The 17,771-nt window shown below is 43.0% G+C and overlaps 1 protein-coding gene across 2 annotated transcripts in view; it reads left to right on the top strand.

Annotated features, from left to right (window-relative positions):
* The window catches only part of LOC144735516 (scavenger receptor cysteine-rich domain-containing protein DMBT1-like), a 376,933-nt gene that overhangs the window by 177,282 nt on the left and 181,880 nt on the right, over positions 1–17,771 (top strand). For both annotated transcript variants that reach the window (XM_078617915.1, XM_078617916.1), the window contains exons 22-26: positions 352–499; positions 1,339–1,508; positions 3,061–3,111; positions 4,449–4,590; positions 12,843–13,105. In XM_078617915.1, coding sequence (XP_078474041.1) covers positions 352–499; positions 1,339–1,508; positions 3,061–3,111; positions 4,449–4,590; positions 12,843–13,105 — 774 coding nt within the window. The remainder of the gene's footprint in view (positions 1–351; positions 500–1,338; positions 1,509–3,060; positions 3,112–4,448; positions 4,591–12,842; positions 13,106–17,771) is intronic.

Raw genomic sequence — 17,771 nt, 5'->3', positions numbered from 1 at the left:
TAGTATAATCGCGTTAATAGTATCTAAATCGTATGAAACGATGTGACAGTGGATACTATAGTGATTTTAAAAAGTCAGAAAATAATACAGGTGTGACTCACGAACTGAGAGTTTATGCAGACATCCGATGAACACCTCCGGTCACTAACCGAACCTCAGATTAGCACGGTTTGCTACGTACGGTGTTCAACATGCATGCATATATACATACAGACGAGCAATGTTTCGATGTAATAAAAGCACAATTTAAATAAAGTTCGTATTTGATTCTGCACACATTTGAGATTATTTATCGGATGTATTTATACATTATTCTTTTACAAACTATGCTGTGTATTTTTCTCTTTCAAGTTCCTGTGGAGAAAACAATAGTCTTTTCAGGATATGATGGAGTCATATTGTCTAACAATTTTACCATGGATGACAAGTCCCTGACCTATACATTTCTAATACAATCCAGATCTCCAAATGTAATAAAAATAAAAATTGAGAACATAAGGTAAGAAAATATTGCGTTGTCAAAACATAACAAATCCACCTGCACACTACAATGCGCTATACACAGTAGGATTAATCTCGTTCACAGGCGAAATAAGAATTTCAGGAGCTTTGCCCATGGATAATTTAGGAGTTTCTGCAACCCATGGGGCATCGCGAATTTAAGGATTCGCGGATTTGAGGAGTTTCACTTTACAGTAAATTTCTGTTTATCGCGTGGCGTCCACACTATGCGTTTTCTTTTTAACATGGTGTTTCTTTCGTAAAAAGTTTTTCGCTTAACGCAGGCCACACCCGCTATAACACAAGGCTAGCACATGACGGACTACTCACTATAACCCGAGTCTAGAACGTGATGGAGTACTCGCTACAACACGAGTCTAGCACGTGACGGACTACTTTCCTAAACGGCGTGGGTGTTGTTACGGGTTGGAACGGCACACCCACTGTTACTGTTATTCCTCATGGGAAAAGTATTCCCACTTACCGCGATTTCGCTTTAATACAACAGCCGCGTTAAGCGAGGACTCGCCATATTTAAGTAATAAATTAATCCTTATACCAATAGTGCGTTAACCGCAGTACTCTGTGCAATTAGTGGTGAAACAGAAGCGGTTCTGTTTTGGGACCGCTTTTGTTTAAAAACAGGACACTCTTTGATTCAAATAAGTTGACTGCACAGTTTTAATGGACGTGGATTGACTGAAACATATTTACAGTTTGGTCCGTGAGAGAGGTGATAACGCGAGATATGTGCATAACAAATGTTATTGTATTGGCCTGCATTTAGATGACCAAGCTATTTTCGGACTGAGCCCTAACCCTTTCCGTTTCTTGCAGCTTGCAAGAGAGCAACTCGTGCGTACTGCAACGGCTCGAGGTTTGGGATGGACAGGTGAGCGAAGGCAACTCCCTGGCTGTGCTCTGTGGGGGAGCCGCTGTTGGCCAACACATCAAGTCCACGAAACAGGTCATCTCCTTGGTGTTAAAGACAAGAGGACCGTTAGATGGTAAGTTCAAACAGAAATGTCACGTAATGTGTACGCACGAGGTTGATTCGAATTCTCATTGCCAATTTTTTGGTTCTAAAAGCTATCGGATCTCATTCAAATATGTTATAATTGCTCCTGTACTTATCATCAACTGCATGTGGGGTTATTGAAAATGTGTTGACGAGGGTTGAGAGATGGAGGAACTTCACGAGGTTAAAACTGTATAGAACAGGGAACGTTTGCCAAATTACTCCGATACGGCTCTAAGACACAGCATGAATAAGAAGGGACGTTGAATTGTGCGGTAATGCCACAGAGGTTTTTTCACAAGCGGTTCAGTATCCCCACAGAAGGTGTTTTTTTTACAGAGATATGCTGAATGCTATTGGCATACACAATAGAAGAATATTTCAAATTAACACAAAGTGGGTTTGAGTACGAACAGATTGGATTTAACAAGAATCTTTGACGAACCCAGACCCTTCTGCAGAGCGCACGAGGTAGTCAACATCTTGCCACCGTGGTGCCTATAATCTACATAATCTTTTGCCGCACCTCAGATTAGAACAGTTGGCTACGTACGGTGCGAAAGAAGTTCGACATACATCATTGTATCAATGGAGAACAACTGGGATATAGGAGGAGAAGCTTTCAATTTGCAATAGAGATTATATGCTTATAACTTGGGTTGCAAAAGAATGATGTGGGTAAGAGGAGCACTTATTTTTTGTGATTGTGTTTAATTAGAAGTAGAGGCGGACCTCGCTTAGCACGACTCCGCAGAACGCTGATTCGTTTGAGCACTCTTAGTCGTGGAAAAAAATATAATTCATTTTTTTAAGAAAATCAAAACGCCTACAAATTTATCACGAGTGAGAACACACAGCAGCAGCGATGGCTGAGGAAACCTACCAGCCCACATTATTCGCTTGGCCAACCAGCCCCCAACCACTCCCCACGATTCGAAACATACCCAGTCTCTCTCTCTCTTCTTTTATCACTCCCCTTCCTCATCCACACTCCCCGTTCGTGATGCCTCCCTCCTCCCCGTCCAACTCCTTCTATAGTCACCCTTCTGTTATATGAAGTGTGAATACCTTTCACCAAATGAGCTTTGCCAATATTGAAAGCCATGTAAAATAGGATAAATATAAAGTGCAGACAGCCTCCAGTTTACAACGATCAACATTTACGACGTTGATATAATCCCACCATGGATCAATTTAGGACGCATTTTGCGACATGACTCCACACATTTGAACAGTGTCTGGCGTCCGATGTGACTTGGCATGGAGTTTTTCTTTTTCTGGAGTATTTTTGTGGATATTTGCCGATTAAATATTGTTAAATGTGGCTAATAAAAGGGAAAAAGACGTCGGTAAGTAATGTTTCTACTGTCTATGGGAAAACTGTCGAATTTACGATGATCCGATTTATGACGACGGGGCATCCAGGAACACATCGTGATGCCATAAAAGTGGAGACCCCCAGTATATGGATCTGTTTGACTGTAATGAGTGTAATGCCGAGATGAATTCAATCCACTGGAAAACATTCAATTTCACCGCAGGTCGAGGATTCAACATTAGCTACAGCTCCATTAAAGTCACAAGGCCTTCAGGTGAGGACATGCTCAGCGCACCCTGTCAACCCGTGCAAATGTTAAACATTACATTCAGTGGACAATTTACAAAGTGTCGATTTAACAGTATTGAGGCGCAGCTTGCCTTCTGACCATTCACGTTGGGATGACTCCAGATAAGTGGAGTTCATCATCATCCAAATTCATCCTATTGTACAAATTCCGCAAGATTATATTAAAGATATATATGGAGTAGATGCACGCATACCCCTGACAAATAGAATCTGCCATACTATTGTATTTTAATTGTATAGAGAACCTTTGGTCAAAGTGCTAAGCATAGTTTTAAAACGGTAACATAATAGAATGGTTTACCTCGCATGAGCGTGCAAGGATTGAAGAATGAGTGACCGAGATAGAGGGATACCTATGGGTTCGAAAAATGTAGGGGAGGGACAGGAAGGAGTGGAGGGATGAGGGGAGGAAAGGGAAAAATAATGGGAAACAGAGAAGAGGTTGAGGCTTTAAAACTGCTTAAAGTACACGATAATTTTTGAGTTTATGGGCAGTGTTGAGTCTATCGGAAGTGTTGAGCCCATAGGCTGTGTTGAGCCCATAGGCAGTGTTGAGTCGATGGGGCAGTGTTGAGTCTATTGTGCAGTGTTCAGTCTATGAGCAGTGTTGAGTCTATGGGCAGTGTTGAGTCTATGGGCAGCGTTGAGTCCATGGTACAGTGTTGAGTCTATGGGTATTGCTGAGACGACTGTGCAGTGCCGAGTCTATGGCAGTGTTGAGACTATGGGCAGTGTCGATTCTATTGACAGTGTTGAGTCTGTTGACAGCGTTGAGTGAATGGGCAGTGTTGAGTCCATGGGCACTGTTGAGTCTATGGGCTGTGCTGCTCAATGTACAGTTTAAGTTTATTCCAGTGGAGGGTGGCGAGGGAGATAGTCCGGAGTTGAGATTGGGCATAGGGAGAAGGAGGGACAGAGAGAGAGAGAAGACTGGGAATGAAAAGGACGAGAGGAGTGGGTGTGGAAGGAAATGAGAGTGGCGATATGAAGTGGGCCAATGTCACGGAGAGATTTATAGACTCGAGGCAGGATTTTTAAAAGACAGCGGGGTGGTAAAAGGGAAGCCGGTGGAGTTGGTTGCAGAAGGAGAGATGAAGCGTGAGAGAATTAGAGTGGGGAGTTTGAAAGCAATCCCTGCCGAATAATTTTAACATTTTTGGAGGGGAGTGACAGCCTCGGCAGGGAGACCCAGAAGAAGAGAATTACATTACCAAGAATAAGAGGACTTCTACTGTTCCTTTAGTTCGAGTGAATGCAATGGTCTATGACATTGTTGATATTGTTTTTGTATTTAAATTTCAGTACCTGTAACTTGTGGGACGACATCAGTAAACACACAGAGTCCCTGGGTGGTTCAAATGCAGAACGTGTACGGCTATTCCTCTTGCAATGGTGTGCTCATTGGAATTCGATGGATACTGACTCCTGCAAACTGTGTTAACAAGTGAGTTCCATGCATGCTGTGTGCATTTTAATGTAATACATTCCCCATACACATTTAAAATATGTGTGTGTGTGTGATGTGCGCTAACCACTGCACTACAAACCCAGCGAGCCGGGTTCGATTTCTGCTCACGGCTACCTGGTACAGTGTGTAAACATCGTGACTAGTGAAACAAAGGTGGCCGAGCATGGTGCTGGCCACCCACCCCCTCGTGTGCCATGCCAGCCTTCATGGGTGCTCGCCGGCCCACCCTGTCCCTCTCCTTCCATGAATCGTAAATAGACAATAAAAATAACAAATTTCGGAAATGATGAGTAACCACTCTGTATTGTGTTCTGGTTGTTGTATATATTGTGTTTTAAAAAGAAAGAAAATATGCTGATTTGTGAAATTATGCCAATGAATGAAATTCTGCAAATTTAATAAAATAATTAAACTTGCGTGTATTTCATGTTCATTGATGTCAATTGAGGGTAAGTGTAATGTGATCAATCTATGTGTGATTAAATGTGTAAAAGTGTACATAAAAATGTATGTGTATGATCTATGTGTGTATAGGAGTGTTATGAATGTTTGTGTGTTAGTTTGTATTATGATCAATCGGTGTGCGTGTAGTTACGTGTATTATTATTGGCTCGGCTTCGTTGTCTAGGGGCGTATCTTATGTGTGTGACGGTGTGTGTGTTGCTTAGCTTCATTGTCTAGGGGTGTATTACCAATCGTGATAATACAATGATTCTCGCTTAAACATTTACTGGTTTTGATTTTAGTGTAATTATGTCCAGTCGCAGGATTCAGATCTCGCCACAGGATACAGTTTTTATAGTTTGATAATTATGCAAAAACTTAGGAAGGAACCACTCAGACTATTCTGTGTTAAGCAACTTTAATAGCTAAAACCACTCTAATGTGCGAACACGCTTATGATCGGAATTGCCACAACAGTACTCCTGCAGATATCATACTCATCGATCCGTCAAATTAAACCTCAATGGTTTGGTTGTTAAATTGGGCACTGAAACAATAGGCTAACTCCTCATAGCAGCGCGACAATATACGACGATAGGAAAGTCCTTAAAATAACAATATTCATACGGAACCGTGCTAAAGAAACATGTGCCCTATGACAAAAGGGGGCATTAATGAATTCATTGGTAAGATTAGGCAATTTCAAGAAATATCTCAAAACAATATTATTCGTGTGAGTGTGTAGATTCGTGACATAAATGCTTATCTTCTTGATTCTTTCGGTAAAGTCACGTAGAAGGAAAATAATAAAATAATAAAACATATTAAAATTATTCTCACGACGTTTCGGCCACAACGCAAGCAGCCGTCTTGCGTTGTGGCCGAAACGTCGTGAAAATTATTTTATTATGTTTTATTTTTACTATTTTATTATTTTCCTTCTACGTGACTTTACCGAAAGAACCAAGAAGATGAATCCCTGCAGTCACGAAAGCTTCAAATCGAAATAAATGCTTATACATATTTAGTGTGACATCAATGAATTTATTGGTAAGATTATGCAATTAAAGAAATATCCCGAAACAATCGTATTCATGCGAGTGTGTATAGATGTAACATAGATGCTTATAAATGTTTAGCGTTACATAAATTAATTTATTGGTTAGATTATGTGATTAAACGAAAACCAATTACTAAAATACTTCTAAAATACCGTATTCATGCAACGTGAGGGACAGAACAATGCTTCTCCACGACAAACTAATAATTAACACAACACCTTGGAATGGCCACCCTTTTCGAAACAAAAACCCCGTGGAACAATCTTAATCGTACCGATATGCGCGTTGTGTGTGTGTTGGAGGGCAGTCACCACTAGGTCGAATAATTATAGCGGGCAGTATGGTTTGCACGTATTGTGTCTGCTAACTGTGGTTCTGGGGTCCAGCGTTTTTACCTTATACCAAAAATACCTCAGGTCCCCAGCAGGGGGCGATGGGTCGGCGGGTGGGTGTTGTCGAACACACGGCGTTGTCAGGCATTGTCCACAGCGGAGTGGTTGTCGAGTCGGCACGCTGCGCACGCAGCGTGCCGACTCGACACGTCTGCAGTAATGTGTACCGACAAAACCTAAGAATATGTGTCCCAAACCCATACGGATGCCTAAATAAAACCTAACTCCCACCACCATCCATCCCAGAAGAATTCCCTCATCAAAACTCTACACCATAGAGCTTGATGTATTCCCGACCATCATCACCTAGCCAGTCAACTGGAACACGTACACCAAGCTCTCAAGATGAATGGATATTCAGACTACATAATCCATAAAGCTATCACCCCCATCCATTGGGAAAGAACAATCTGAGGACCCAATCAAAATCATCACCTTGCCATACATAGCAGGGGTCACCAAAAATATTTCCAAAATCATGAGCAAACACAAGATCCAATTTCGATTTAACACAGTACGTAAAAATCGTGATCTGATCCCATCTGTGAAGGATGTGATCCCTAACATGCAATACCCCGGCGTCTACAAACTAAGCTGTGTCTGCAGCGGTAGTTACATTGGGGAAACTAATAGACATGTCTCAGACCATGTTCGTGAACATAAGACAGATCTGAAACACGGTAGGACCAATACCTAGGCTATGGCTGAGTTTTGTTTTAATGCGGTGGGCTCACACGAAATTTATTTCTCTAAGACGAAGGCACTTTGGAAACCCACTGGCTATCAACAAAGATTCGTTCATGAAGCCATCCATATATACAGACACAATTTCAACTGAGAAGACGGGTACAAACTTAGCAATCATTGGAAGGACGTTATCAACCAGTTTAAATCATAACTGGCTGTGATGTTCCCATCCTACCACCTTCTGATGTTAGTTGTTATTTTCGGCTTTCCGATTTTACATTAACATATTACATTTCTCACGTTAACACAGCCACCTTCGCACGCCGACCTCAAGGTGACGGCGGCTCTGTGATCTTACATTAACATGCTAATCTATCATATTAACATAGCTACCTCAGCGCGCTCGCCATGGAGGCCACTCACCGATCTTACATTAACATACACATTTTTACCTGGCAGCCCTTTAATTGGTGGAAACCCCACCACCATCGCGGTCGCTGTCCACCACTTACATTAACATTAGCTTCCCCGCCCATGCTGCTGACATTTGGGCTATGCCTATTACAAACCTTTATAAACAGTTTGACTTTAGAAGCTAACCCCCTTTTCCTGATGCCGACTGCTTGTGTTGCGATCGAATCGTCATAGTTTTTGTTATTTTCTTTGAACCTATCTATGTGACTTTACCGAAAGACCCAAAGAATATGAATTGCCTTACCTCAATGTTAAGGCCATAAGTCTTTCAATGAAAAGCACAACGTAACACAACAGCACTAAATTTAATCAACTATTACAAACAGAACTTCTATTTTGATCACTAAAACATTCTAATCATTTTCCAACTCCGTTAAATCTGTTGATTTTAGTTGGGTTGATAAAAAAATAAGCTAATTATTAACACCCATGCACGAGGCTAACACCATCTTAATTTTAGAACTTTCGTGACTGCAGGAATTATTATTTGGTTCTTTCGGTTAAGTCACGTCTAAAGATAAAATAATAAATTAAACTAAATAATAGAATAGTATTCTATTATTTAATTTAATTTATTATTTTATCTTTAGACGTGACTTAACCGAAAGAACCAAATAATAACACCATCTTATAAAATTTCCCACGCAAAAACCGGCAAACTAGCACAACACTAAAAATAAGTGGACATCTCATGTCTGCAATAATAACCAGACACATCCCCATCACCCTATTTCAATCAACATTCATATCAAAGTCTTATTTGTGCATATATTCATCACTAACAATAACTCAATCAACTGTCAATTAAAATTACCGAGTTTCTGTCACCTATTCTTTCGGTAAAGTCACATAGAAGGGAAATAATAAAATAATACAAATTTAACGTAATACAATTCTAATAAAAGACCAATTCAGAGTTTATTGGTCACCCCGTGCCCTTATAAATCTCAACGTTCATCCTACAAAATCCCATCAAAATGGAGAAATGAACCTGATGGCGGGACCCCGGGGTGCCATAAGCCCCCGGCTCTCTTATAAACTGCGCTGTGACGTCATTTTATGTCTGTTGAAGGAGAACGATACCGCCAAAAATAAATTAATTACGATTTTGATTTCCGTTTATTCGGGAACCCGGGGTCCCGCCAGAAGGTTCAAATACAAACAAATAAAAAAAAGTGTGCCGTATTGAAACGGCTGTACACCGTATGGACCTGAAAACTCAATTTCTCTGCACAAGGACACGGGAAAACGATATGCGTTGACAGGTAGGCAGTCAATTAACATTCAAGTAATATTAATTTAAGTTATACTTCATATTTTAATGGAGCCAATGTAATATGCATCTCACCAGCATGGATTCAACCACAATTATAAATTGAGGGCGTGCCTTTTACTCTGAATAGTCTACACACTGTAGGGTTATGGCCTGCTGTTCACTTGGGGCTCGTGGTCCTATTTTCTCTAATCGTCATTGCCTTCACTTACAACGAAAAAACCGCAGCAATTACAGCAATACGTCGCAGAGTGCACAGTTATATGTCTGATCATCACAGGTTAGCTCACACCAGCTACACAAACAACACTTGCTCCTGTAGTCTGTGCAGGCTAAACGGGAGATCGTTATCTTTGTGTAACAACTGAGACGACTGAAAACTTGGAGCCTCTTTATTGAAAACACAGTGACTATACTAGGCCCTGACTTGGTTCTTAACTTCGTGGTTCGTCCCTTCCCTCGTAAGTCCCCACTCCTCGTGCTTCTCTACTTTCATGCTCCTCGAGCCCACTTTCTCGAAATTTCCTGACCCTGTTCTTCCTTTAACCAATCCCTGTCCTTCTCTAATGGATCCCCTATTTACGTTCAAACCCTTTTTCTCCAATCAGTTTTAAAGCCTGCCTCCCAACCAATCACCGTGGAGGCCTCTTTCTGTCAATCGGAGACCGTGGTTAATTTTCGAACTAGCCATTAGGCTGCACATTGGCTTGGAGACATTTTTTTGGTCATTACATTTGTGAAGTATAAATGTGTGTGCATTTTAATGGAAATATCTTCTTTAAACATAGTCCAAACAACGTCTTAATGTAATAGTGACATTAAACAATGTGACCTGGCCAGGTTCCTCTAAATAGATACATGTTATTTATTTCAGCCGGAAGGGACCAGTGAACTACTGCTCTGATTTCATCGGCGTCCTACCATGGTTCAGATGTTATACACAAGGACTAACACCACCTACAGACTCAACACTGCCTATAGACTGACACTGTCCATAGTCTCAACACTGCCCATACACTAACACTGTCCATAAACTCAACACTGTGCATAGACTCACACTATCCAAAGACTGAACACCTCCCATAGGCGAACACTGCTCACAGACTAACACTGCCCATAGACTCGCTCTGTAGATAGACTCAACACTCAATGCTGCCCATTGACTCAACGATGCCCATAGAATGAATACCACCCATAGACGAATACTGCCCACAGACTAACACTGCCCATGGACTACCAGTGCAGGTAGTCTCAACACTGTCCATGAAATCAACACTGCCCATATATTCAACAATGCCGATAGACTAATACTGCCCTTAGATTTAACAGCACATATAGACTAGGCTCTAAGGAAAGCTGTCTCGGGTGTGGACCAATCAACTTCAAGGACAGTGCACATTATCAGAGTAATGTTCTTTTGTTTGTATTATGACTGCAGGTATTGCGGTCTATGCAAACATGACTCCTTGTAAGAAGGTGTCAGTTTTGTTGCCAGATAGAAGGGTAAAAAAACCAATTATCATATTTTTACTGGCAAATGAGGTTCCCATAGTGTAGATGCTTGCCCCGAGCTCTCATACTCTGATGGTGCATTGTCTTTGAGTTGTGCGCCTTTTGGCGTCATCTGGTCCAACCCATGTGAGACTAGGCTCTAAGGAAAGCTGTCTCGGGTGTGGACCAATCAACTTCAAGGACAGTGCACATTATCAGAGTTATGTTCTTTTGTTTGTATTATGACTGCAGGTATTGCGGTCTATGCAAACATGACTCCTTGTAAGAAGGTGTCAGTTTTGTTGCCAGATAGAAGGGTAAAAAAACCAATTATCATATTTTTACTGGCAAATGAGGTTCCCATAGTGTAGATGCTTGCCCCGAGCTCTCATACTCTGATGGTGCATTGTCTTTGAGTTGTGCGCCTTTTGGCGTCATCTGGTCCAACCCATGTGAGACTAGGCTCTAAGGAAAGCTGTCTCGGGTGTGGACCAATCAACTTCAAGGACAGTGCACATTATCAGAGTTATGTTCTTTTGTTTGTATTATGACTGCAGGTATTGCGGTCTATGCAAACATGACTCCTTGTAAGAAGGTGTCAGTTTTGTTGCCAGATAGAAGGGTAAAAAACCAATTATCAGCACATATAGATTTTATGCTTTTAGCAATGCACACGCGTCATCCGTGGAGAGAGGGGGGGATTTCTGAATCGCGTACAAAATGCTACAAAAATACGCACAACACTGAGGTAAATTTTTCAAAGTGTCATGTCCTCTTCTCGCCCCCCCCCCACCCCAATGTGTGCACTTCATACTATAGGGTTGGTAGATACTAATATAATGGAGCTTACATATTATTGTAGCGTGGCCGGGGTGATTGTGGGGGGGGGGGGGGGGGGGGGATAGCGGCCCAGCTCCCAGCCAATAAAGGTGCCACCTCGGCCGGCTGGGCAATCTAGGTGAAACCGGGGGCTCTGCACAGGACTAGGCCTCACTGCAATAGAGTCAGCATGTACTACTGTCGTGATAGCAGGTACCACCACAGTGAGTATACACTGCTGTAATAATTGCAGGTACCACCACGGTCAGTTTGCATTGCTGTAGTGAAAGCAGGTACCACCACAGTATGCACTGGTCTACTGATAGCAGGTACCACCACAGTCAGTATTCACTGCTGCAGTAATATCAGGTTCCACCACAGTCAGTATGCACTGCTGCAGTGATGCCACAATCCACCACAGTCGGTATGCACAGCTACTGTGATAGCACGTACCACCACAGTCGGTAAGCACTGCTGTAGTGAAAGTAGGTACCACCAAAGTCGATATGCACTGCTGTAGTCATAGCAGGATAGCACCACAGTCAGTATGCACTGCTGTAGTGAAAGCAGGTACCACCACGGTATGCACTGCTGGAATCATAGCAGATACCACCACATTCACTATGCATTGCTGTAGTGAAAGCACGTAACACCACAGTCGGCATGCACTGCTGTAGTGATAGCAGCTACCACCAGAGTCAGTAGACACTGCTGCACTGATACCAGGAACCACCACGGTCAGTATGCATTGCTGTAATCATAGCAAGTACCACCACAGTATGCACTGCTGTAATCATAGCAGGTACCACCACAGTGAGTATGCACTGCTGTAGTAAAAGTAGGTACCACTACGGTTGGTATGCACTGCTGTAGTGAAGGCAGGTACCACCACAGTCAATGTGTGTGCGTGGTGTGTGTGTAGACAACTAATAATTTAAATTAAGCTACTTAATTTTACAATAATAATGTGTGTGTCTAAGTCCATGTGTGCGTGTGAGTCGATGTGCGTGTCTGCATCAAAGTGTGTAAGAAGGTCTATGTGTCTGTGTGTGAGAGTCGATGTGTTTGTGTGTGAGTCGATATGTGTATGTGTCAGTCGATGTGTGTGTGTTTGTCGATGTGTGTGCGTGGGTCCATGTGTGTGTGCAAGTCCATATGTTCGTGTGTAGGTCTATGTGTGTGTGAGTATATCTGTGTATGTGCGTCGATGTGTGTGTGTGTATAACTCCATGTGTGTGTAAGTCGATGTCTTTGTGGGTCAATGTCAAAGTGTGTGTAAGGCGATGTGTATGTCTGTCTTTTTCGTCCAGGCAATGTCGGGCACTTCGCTCTAGTGTAGTATAAAGGTGCATGAGTGCCAATGATGCACGATGTTGAATAATGGTGCAGTGATTAGATTTTTCCGAGGTTGATATATATTCACAGCTTACAGTTCAGCTTGAGCCCAGTTCAAGTTGAGCCAATGTACATAATTTAGATGAAACATCACGACTTACAGAGTCTCCTTGACACTGCGAGATGAGTAAAAACAGTGGTTGATTAAATGTAAAATGTATCTAATTTATTTTTAAATTTTACGTTTTGCAGCCGACCAGTTTATGAGTGGCGAGTGAATTGGTTTGGATACTTTATCTGGTGGTGGGGGTGGTGGAATTGGGGCTGGTCTGGGAATATCGCTGTGGCGAATATATTTGTGCACCCGAAGTACAATGCCTCCCGCCCTGACTACAACATCGCTGTGGTGGAATTAAGTCAAAGCATACAACCGACCGAGTACATAAACCCGGCGTGTTTGCCATACTTTTCTGAAGCCGTGCCTTTTCCCGGAAAATACTGCTACCTTCATTCGAGTAAGTATTGCCCACGTACACATACACGCAGAGTATTAATTTCGTTAAAACACGTGGACAGTCGATGAATCACTTTGCTTATTGTGCATGAACGTTGCTAGGTTTCTGGAATAGATGTTGCTGTGAGCCGTCTTGTTTAGCACTCTAGCTAGCTCTGTCCTCTCGCAAAAGTCATACAGGGATTCCTTGATGTAACGTAATTGTAACGTAATTGACAAATTATGGTCACTTTTTTATTAATGAAATCGAACGTCTTTGTAAACGAAATTTCATTCCGGCACACTCCTTGAGATCAGCGTCATTCCAACATGCAGCAGATCTTTTGGTGAGTTCCCTGAATTTTTTTGTATTAACTAGTATTCATTCGTTGCAATACTTAAGTTATGTATTATTATTGCACTGTGAGAAGTGATAACGGTGTTAATGTTTAGGTGACAAGTAGAATTTGGATGACTTTCCAAAACACATCCCTCATTTTTAGTATTAATTCAATGGGAAAAGCCGTTCCGATTTACGACATTTCGTTTTATGCATGTTTCTTGAAGAACGAATCCCTTTTATAAATCGAGGGATACCTCAACCCCGATATACGCCTCCTCATTTTACCTCGTTTCGCAAATACGTCGTCACGTTATGAACACTGTTACCTGATCAGCGTCGCCTCAATCCCCTGACAGCATCATCTGTCCTTTCTCGTATCTATCACCTCTCAGCCTTCGTCTCCACCTACCTGCACACAAACTACTTTGCGTCGCGCATAAAGAAATGTGCCATACTATAGAGTACAATATATTATTTATAAACAAAATGTCGGTGATTGTTTTGTTTAGTGCACCGAATCTTAGTGTGCCCTGTATAATTTGTGTTAATGTTTACTGCTCTACATTCGTATCGAGTACAGTCTGTATAACGCAGTAGTTGCGTTCCTTAAGAACACTGCGTCATGGAAAAACCGTGTACTAATAAATTAAATATTGTATAGGGGGTTAAGCACAGTCCACGATAACACGTGAGATGCGTATGCAGGCTGAACAAAGACTGGGGCGTGTGGGTAGCATCTAGAAGCACCCAGCAGCATCCCAATGCCTTGTGTGACTATGCTACGCCGAGGTAGCCATACGACCACTTATTCCTACCCGCGCAAGGTAGTTATTTTCACTCAATCGCGTTATGTCCAATTCACATCCGCGTTATAAAATCTGTATCCTTCAATACATTCATCGCGTTATATACAATTTGCATTATGAAAGCACGCAGCGCTATAGAAGACTGCACAGTGTTTTTTTTATTATTTAATGTAACGTTAGTTATTTAATGTAGCACGCAGCATCACCGTACTCTCCGTTGTCTTTGTTTAGCTCTCGTAGAAACATTGCTGTGATTGACGTTTCGATATTCGTCGCGGCACCTTTCAGCAACGAAAATTCGATATAAACCGGGGTATTACTGTGTTGCAGAACAACTTGCATGGACACGACCTGTGAGAACGGCATTAGTTGATGTAACTAAGATCTGTACTGAATAATAGCATCTGTACTGTCACAGGATGCCCATGAAATAGAACTAAGCAGTTTATTTGGAAGGTTCATGTACTTATACAATTTTATCTTATATACTTGATTATTTTTAGTGACTTGCTTACCTTTTCTCTATTTTGCACTCCTGTTACTACCCCTATCACTAACCCAACCGCTATCACTACCCCTATCACTAATCCAAACCCTTTCAACAACCCTGTCACTACTCCAACCCCTATCACTACGCCAACCCAACCCCTCTCACTACTCCAACCCCTATCCCAACCCCTGTCACTACCCCAACCTTTATCACTACCTCAACCTCTATCACTACACCAACTCCTATCCCAACCCCTGTCACTACCACAACCCCTATCACTACTCCTATCACTACTCCAACCCGGATCACTACCTCTATCACAAATCCAACCCCTATCAACAACCCCTATCACTACCCAGCCCCTGGCACTACCCAACCCCTTTCACAACCCTTATCACTAACCCAAACCCTATCACTACTCCAACCCCTATCACAACCCCTATCACTACAGCTATCACTAACCCAACTACTATCACTACCCCTATCACTACTGTAACCCCTATCACAATCCCTATCACTAACTCAACCGTTGTTATTACCCCTATTACGACTCCAACCCATTTCACTAACCCTATCAATAACCCAACCCATGTCACAACCACCATCACTACTCCAACCCCAATCACTACCCCTATCACTACTCCAACCCGTATCACAACCCCTATCACTACCGCTATCACTAACCCAACCTCTTCCACTACCCCTATCACAAACCCAACCCCTATCTCTACCCCAACCCTATCACAACCCCTATCACTATCCCAACCCATGTCACTACCCTAACCCCTATTATTACCCCTATCAATACTCCAACCCCGATCACTACCCCTATCACTACCCCTATCACTCCCCCAACCCCTGTCACTACCCCAACCCCTATCAACAACCTCTATCACTAACCCAACACCCGTCAGTAACCCAACCCTTATCAACAACGCCTATCACTACCCCAACCCCTATAACTACTCCAACCCCTATCACAACCCCTATCACTACGCCAACCCCTATCACAACACGTATCACTACTGCTATCCCTAACCCAACCCATTCCACTACTCCTATCACTAACCCAACCCCTATCACTACCCCTATCACTACTCCAACCCCTATCACTTCCCCTATCACTGAACCAACCCCTATCACTACTCCAACCCCTATCACAACCCTTATCACTACTGCTATCACTAACCCAACCCCTATCAACAACCTCTATCACTACTACAACCCCTCTCACAACCCCTATCACTACCCCTATCACTACTCCAACTCGTATCACAATCACTACCCCTATCACTAACCCAACCCCTAACACTACTCCAACCCCTATCACAACCCCTATCCCTACCCCTATCACTGACCCAACTCCTATCACTACTCCAACCCCTATCACAACCCCTATCACTAACCCAACCACTATCACTACCCTCTATCCGTAACCCAATCCAATTCACTACCCCTATTACTAACCCAAACCCTGTCACTACCCCAACCCCTGTCACAACCCCTATCACTACTCCAACCGCCATCACAACCCCTATCACTACTCCAACCGCCATCACAACCCCTATCACTACCCCTATCACTAACCCAATCCCTATCAACAACCCCGATGACTGCTCCAACCCAGGGGCGGTTTCTTCATTAGGGCGATTGGGCGACGCACCACCAATCTCAGCCGTTACTGTGCCTCTGGATATAGTCCAATCAGCTTCATGTCACGTTCTGTGGAGTACCGCCTCTTTTTGGGCGATTTCACTCTGGCTGAGAATCGCCCCGTGTGGTTCCATAGACTTACATTCAAAGATGTTTTTTTTCGAACGGCGGGCGCTGCAATGCATTCTCTATGGCTTCCGGGAGGGCTCGCACTAACGTGCTTACGTCATCATACGTAAGCATGTTTCAGTCAACAATATTATTTAATAAAAGAAACTAAGTGGATTGTAATAATAGTGAGATAGAAACAAACAAGATGTATTGTAAGAGTCACTTTATTTTTCATTAATATTAAAGAAGTGAAGTTGCTTTTACATGCTTAAGCTGTTAATTTATCCATTGCATGGGTGGACCTTATCCTTGTCAATCATTCCAGACATTTGCCCCCCCTGAGAGATTTTGCAGGAGCCGCCACTGCTCCAACCCCTATCACTAACCCAACTCCTATCACTACCCCAACCCCTATCACTACTCCAACCCCTATCTCAACCCCAATCACTAAACCAACCACTATTACTACCCCTGTCACTACTCCAAACCCTTTCACTATCCCTATCACTAACCCATCACCAACCCCTATCACTAACCCAACCTCTATCACTACCCCAACCCCTATCACTACTCCAACCCCTATCTCAACCCCTATCACTACCCCAACCCCTATCACTACTCCAACCCCTATCTCAACCCCTATCACTAAACCAACCGCTATTACTACCCCTGTCACTACTCCAAACCCTTTCACTATCCCTATCACTAACCCATCACCTACCCCTATCACTGCCCAACCCGTAAAACTACCCCTCCTTAACCACTCCCTCCTGTCATCATAACTACACCACCACTAATAACAACCCCACTCTTTATTTAAACCAGTTTCATCTTACGTACATTATTATGATTGTCGTAAAGCATCTTGTGTGCAGGTGCTGCTATATAAAGATAACATATTAAGATTAGTGACCAACGGAGCATTACACATTCTACAGCATTGTGAGCTGTAGTTTGCTTTAATGACGTTGTACATATGTAATAAGGGACTCGATCCTGGTTCTGTCTCCGTCGTCCTTTATTCGGGTTCTTACACTTTTCCCGCACGGCCCTCGCTCAGAGCTCTCCCCTTGGCAGCTCCGTAGCTGCCCTCGCTCCCGTAGCCTCCACACCTCTGCAGCTCCGCTGCAGACCCCTTGTGCAGTCCTCCGGCTGCGCTCACTGCAGCTCCATCGCTGCTCTTACTGCAGCTCCACTGCTGCCCGTCGTTCCTCCGCGCTTGGTCACCGCTGGCCGACGGTGCCAAGTCTTACTCCCCCGTGTGTGTGGCGATCTCGCCACTCCT

Source organism: Lampetra planeri, chromosome 55 (genome assembly GCF_965212315.1).
Source record: "Lampetra planeri chromosome 55, kcLamPlan1.2.h2, whole genome shotgun sequence".
NCBI classification, from domain to species: Eukaryota; Metazoa; Chordata; class Hyperoartia; order Petromyzontiformes; family Petromyzontidae; genus Lampetra; species Lampetra planeri.
This window is presented reverse-complemented; position numbering and strand designations above follow the sequence as displayed.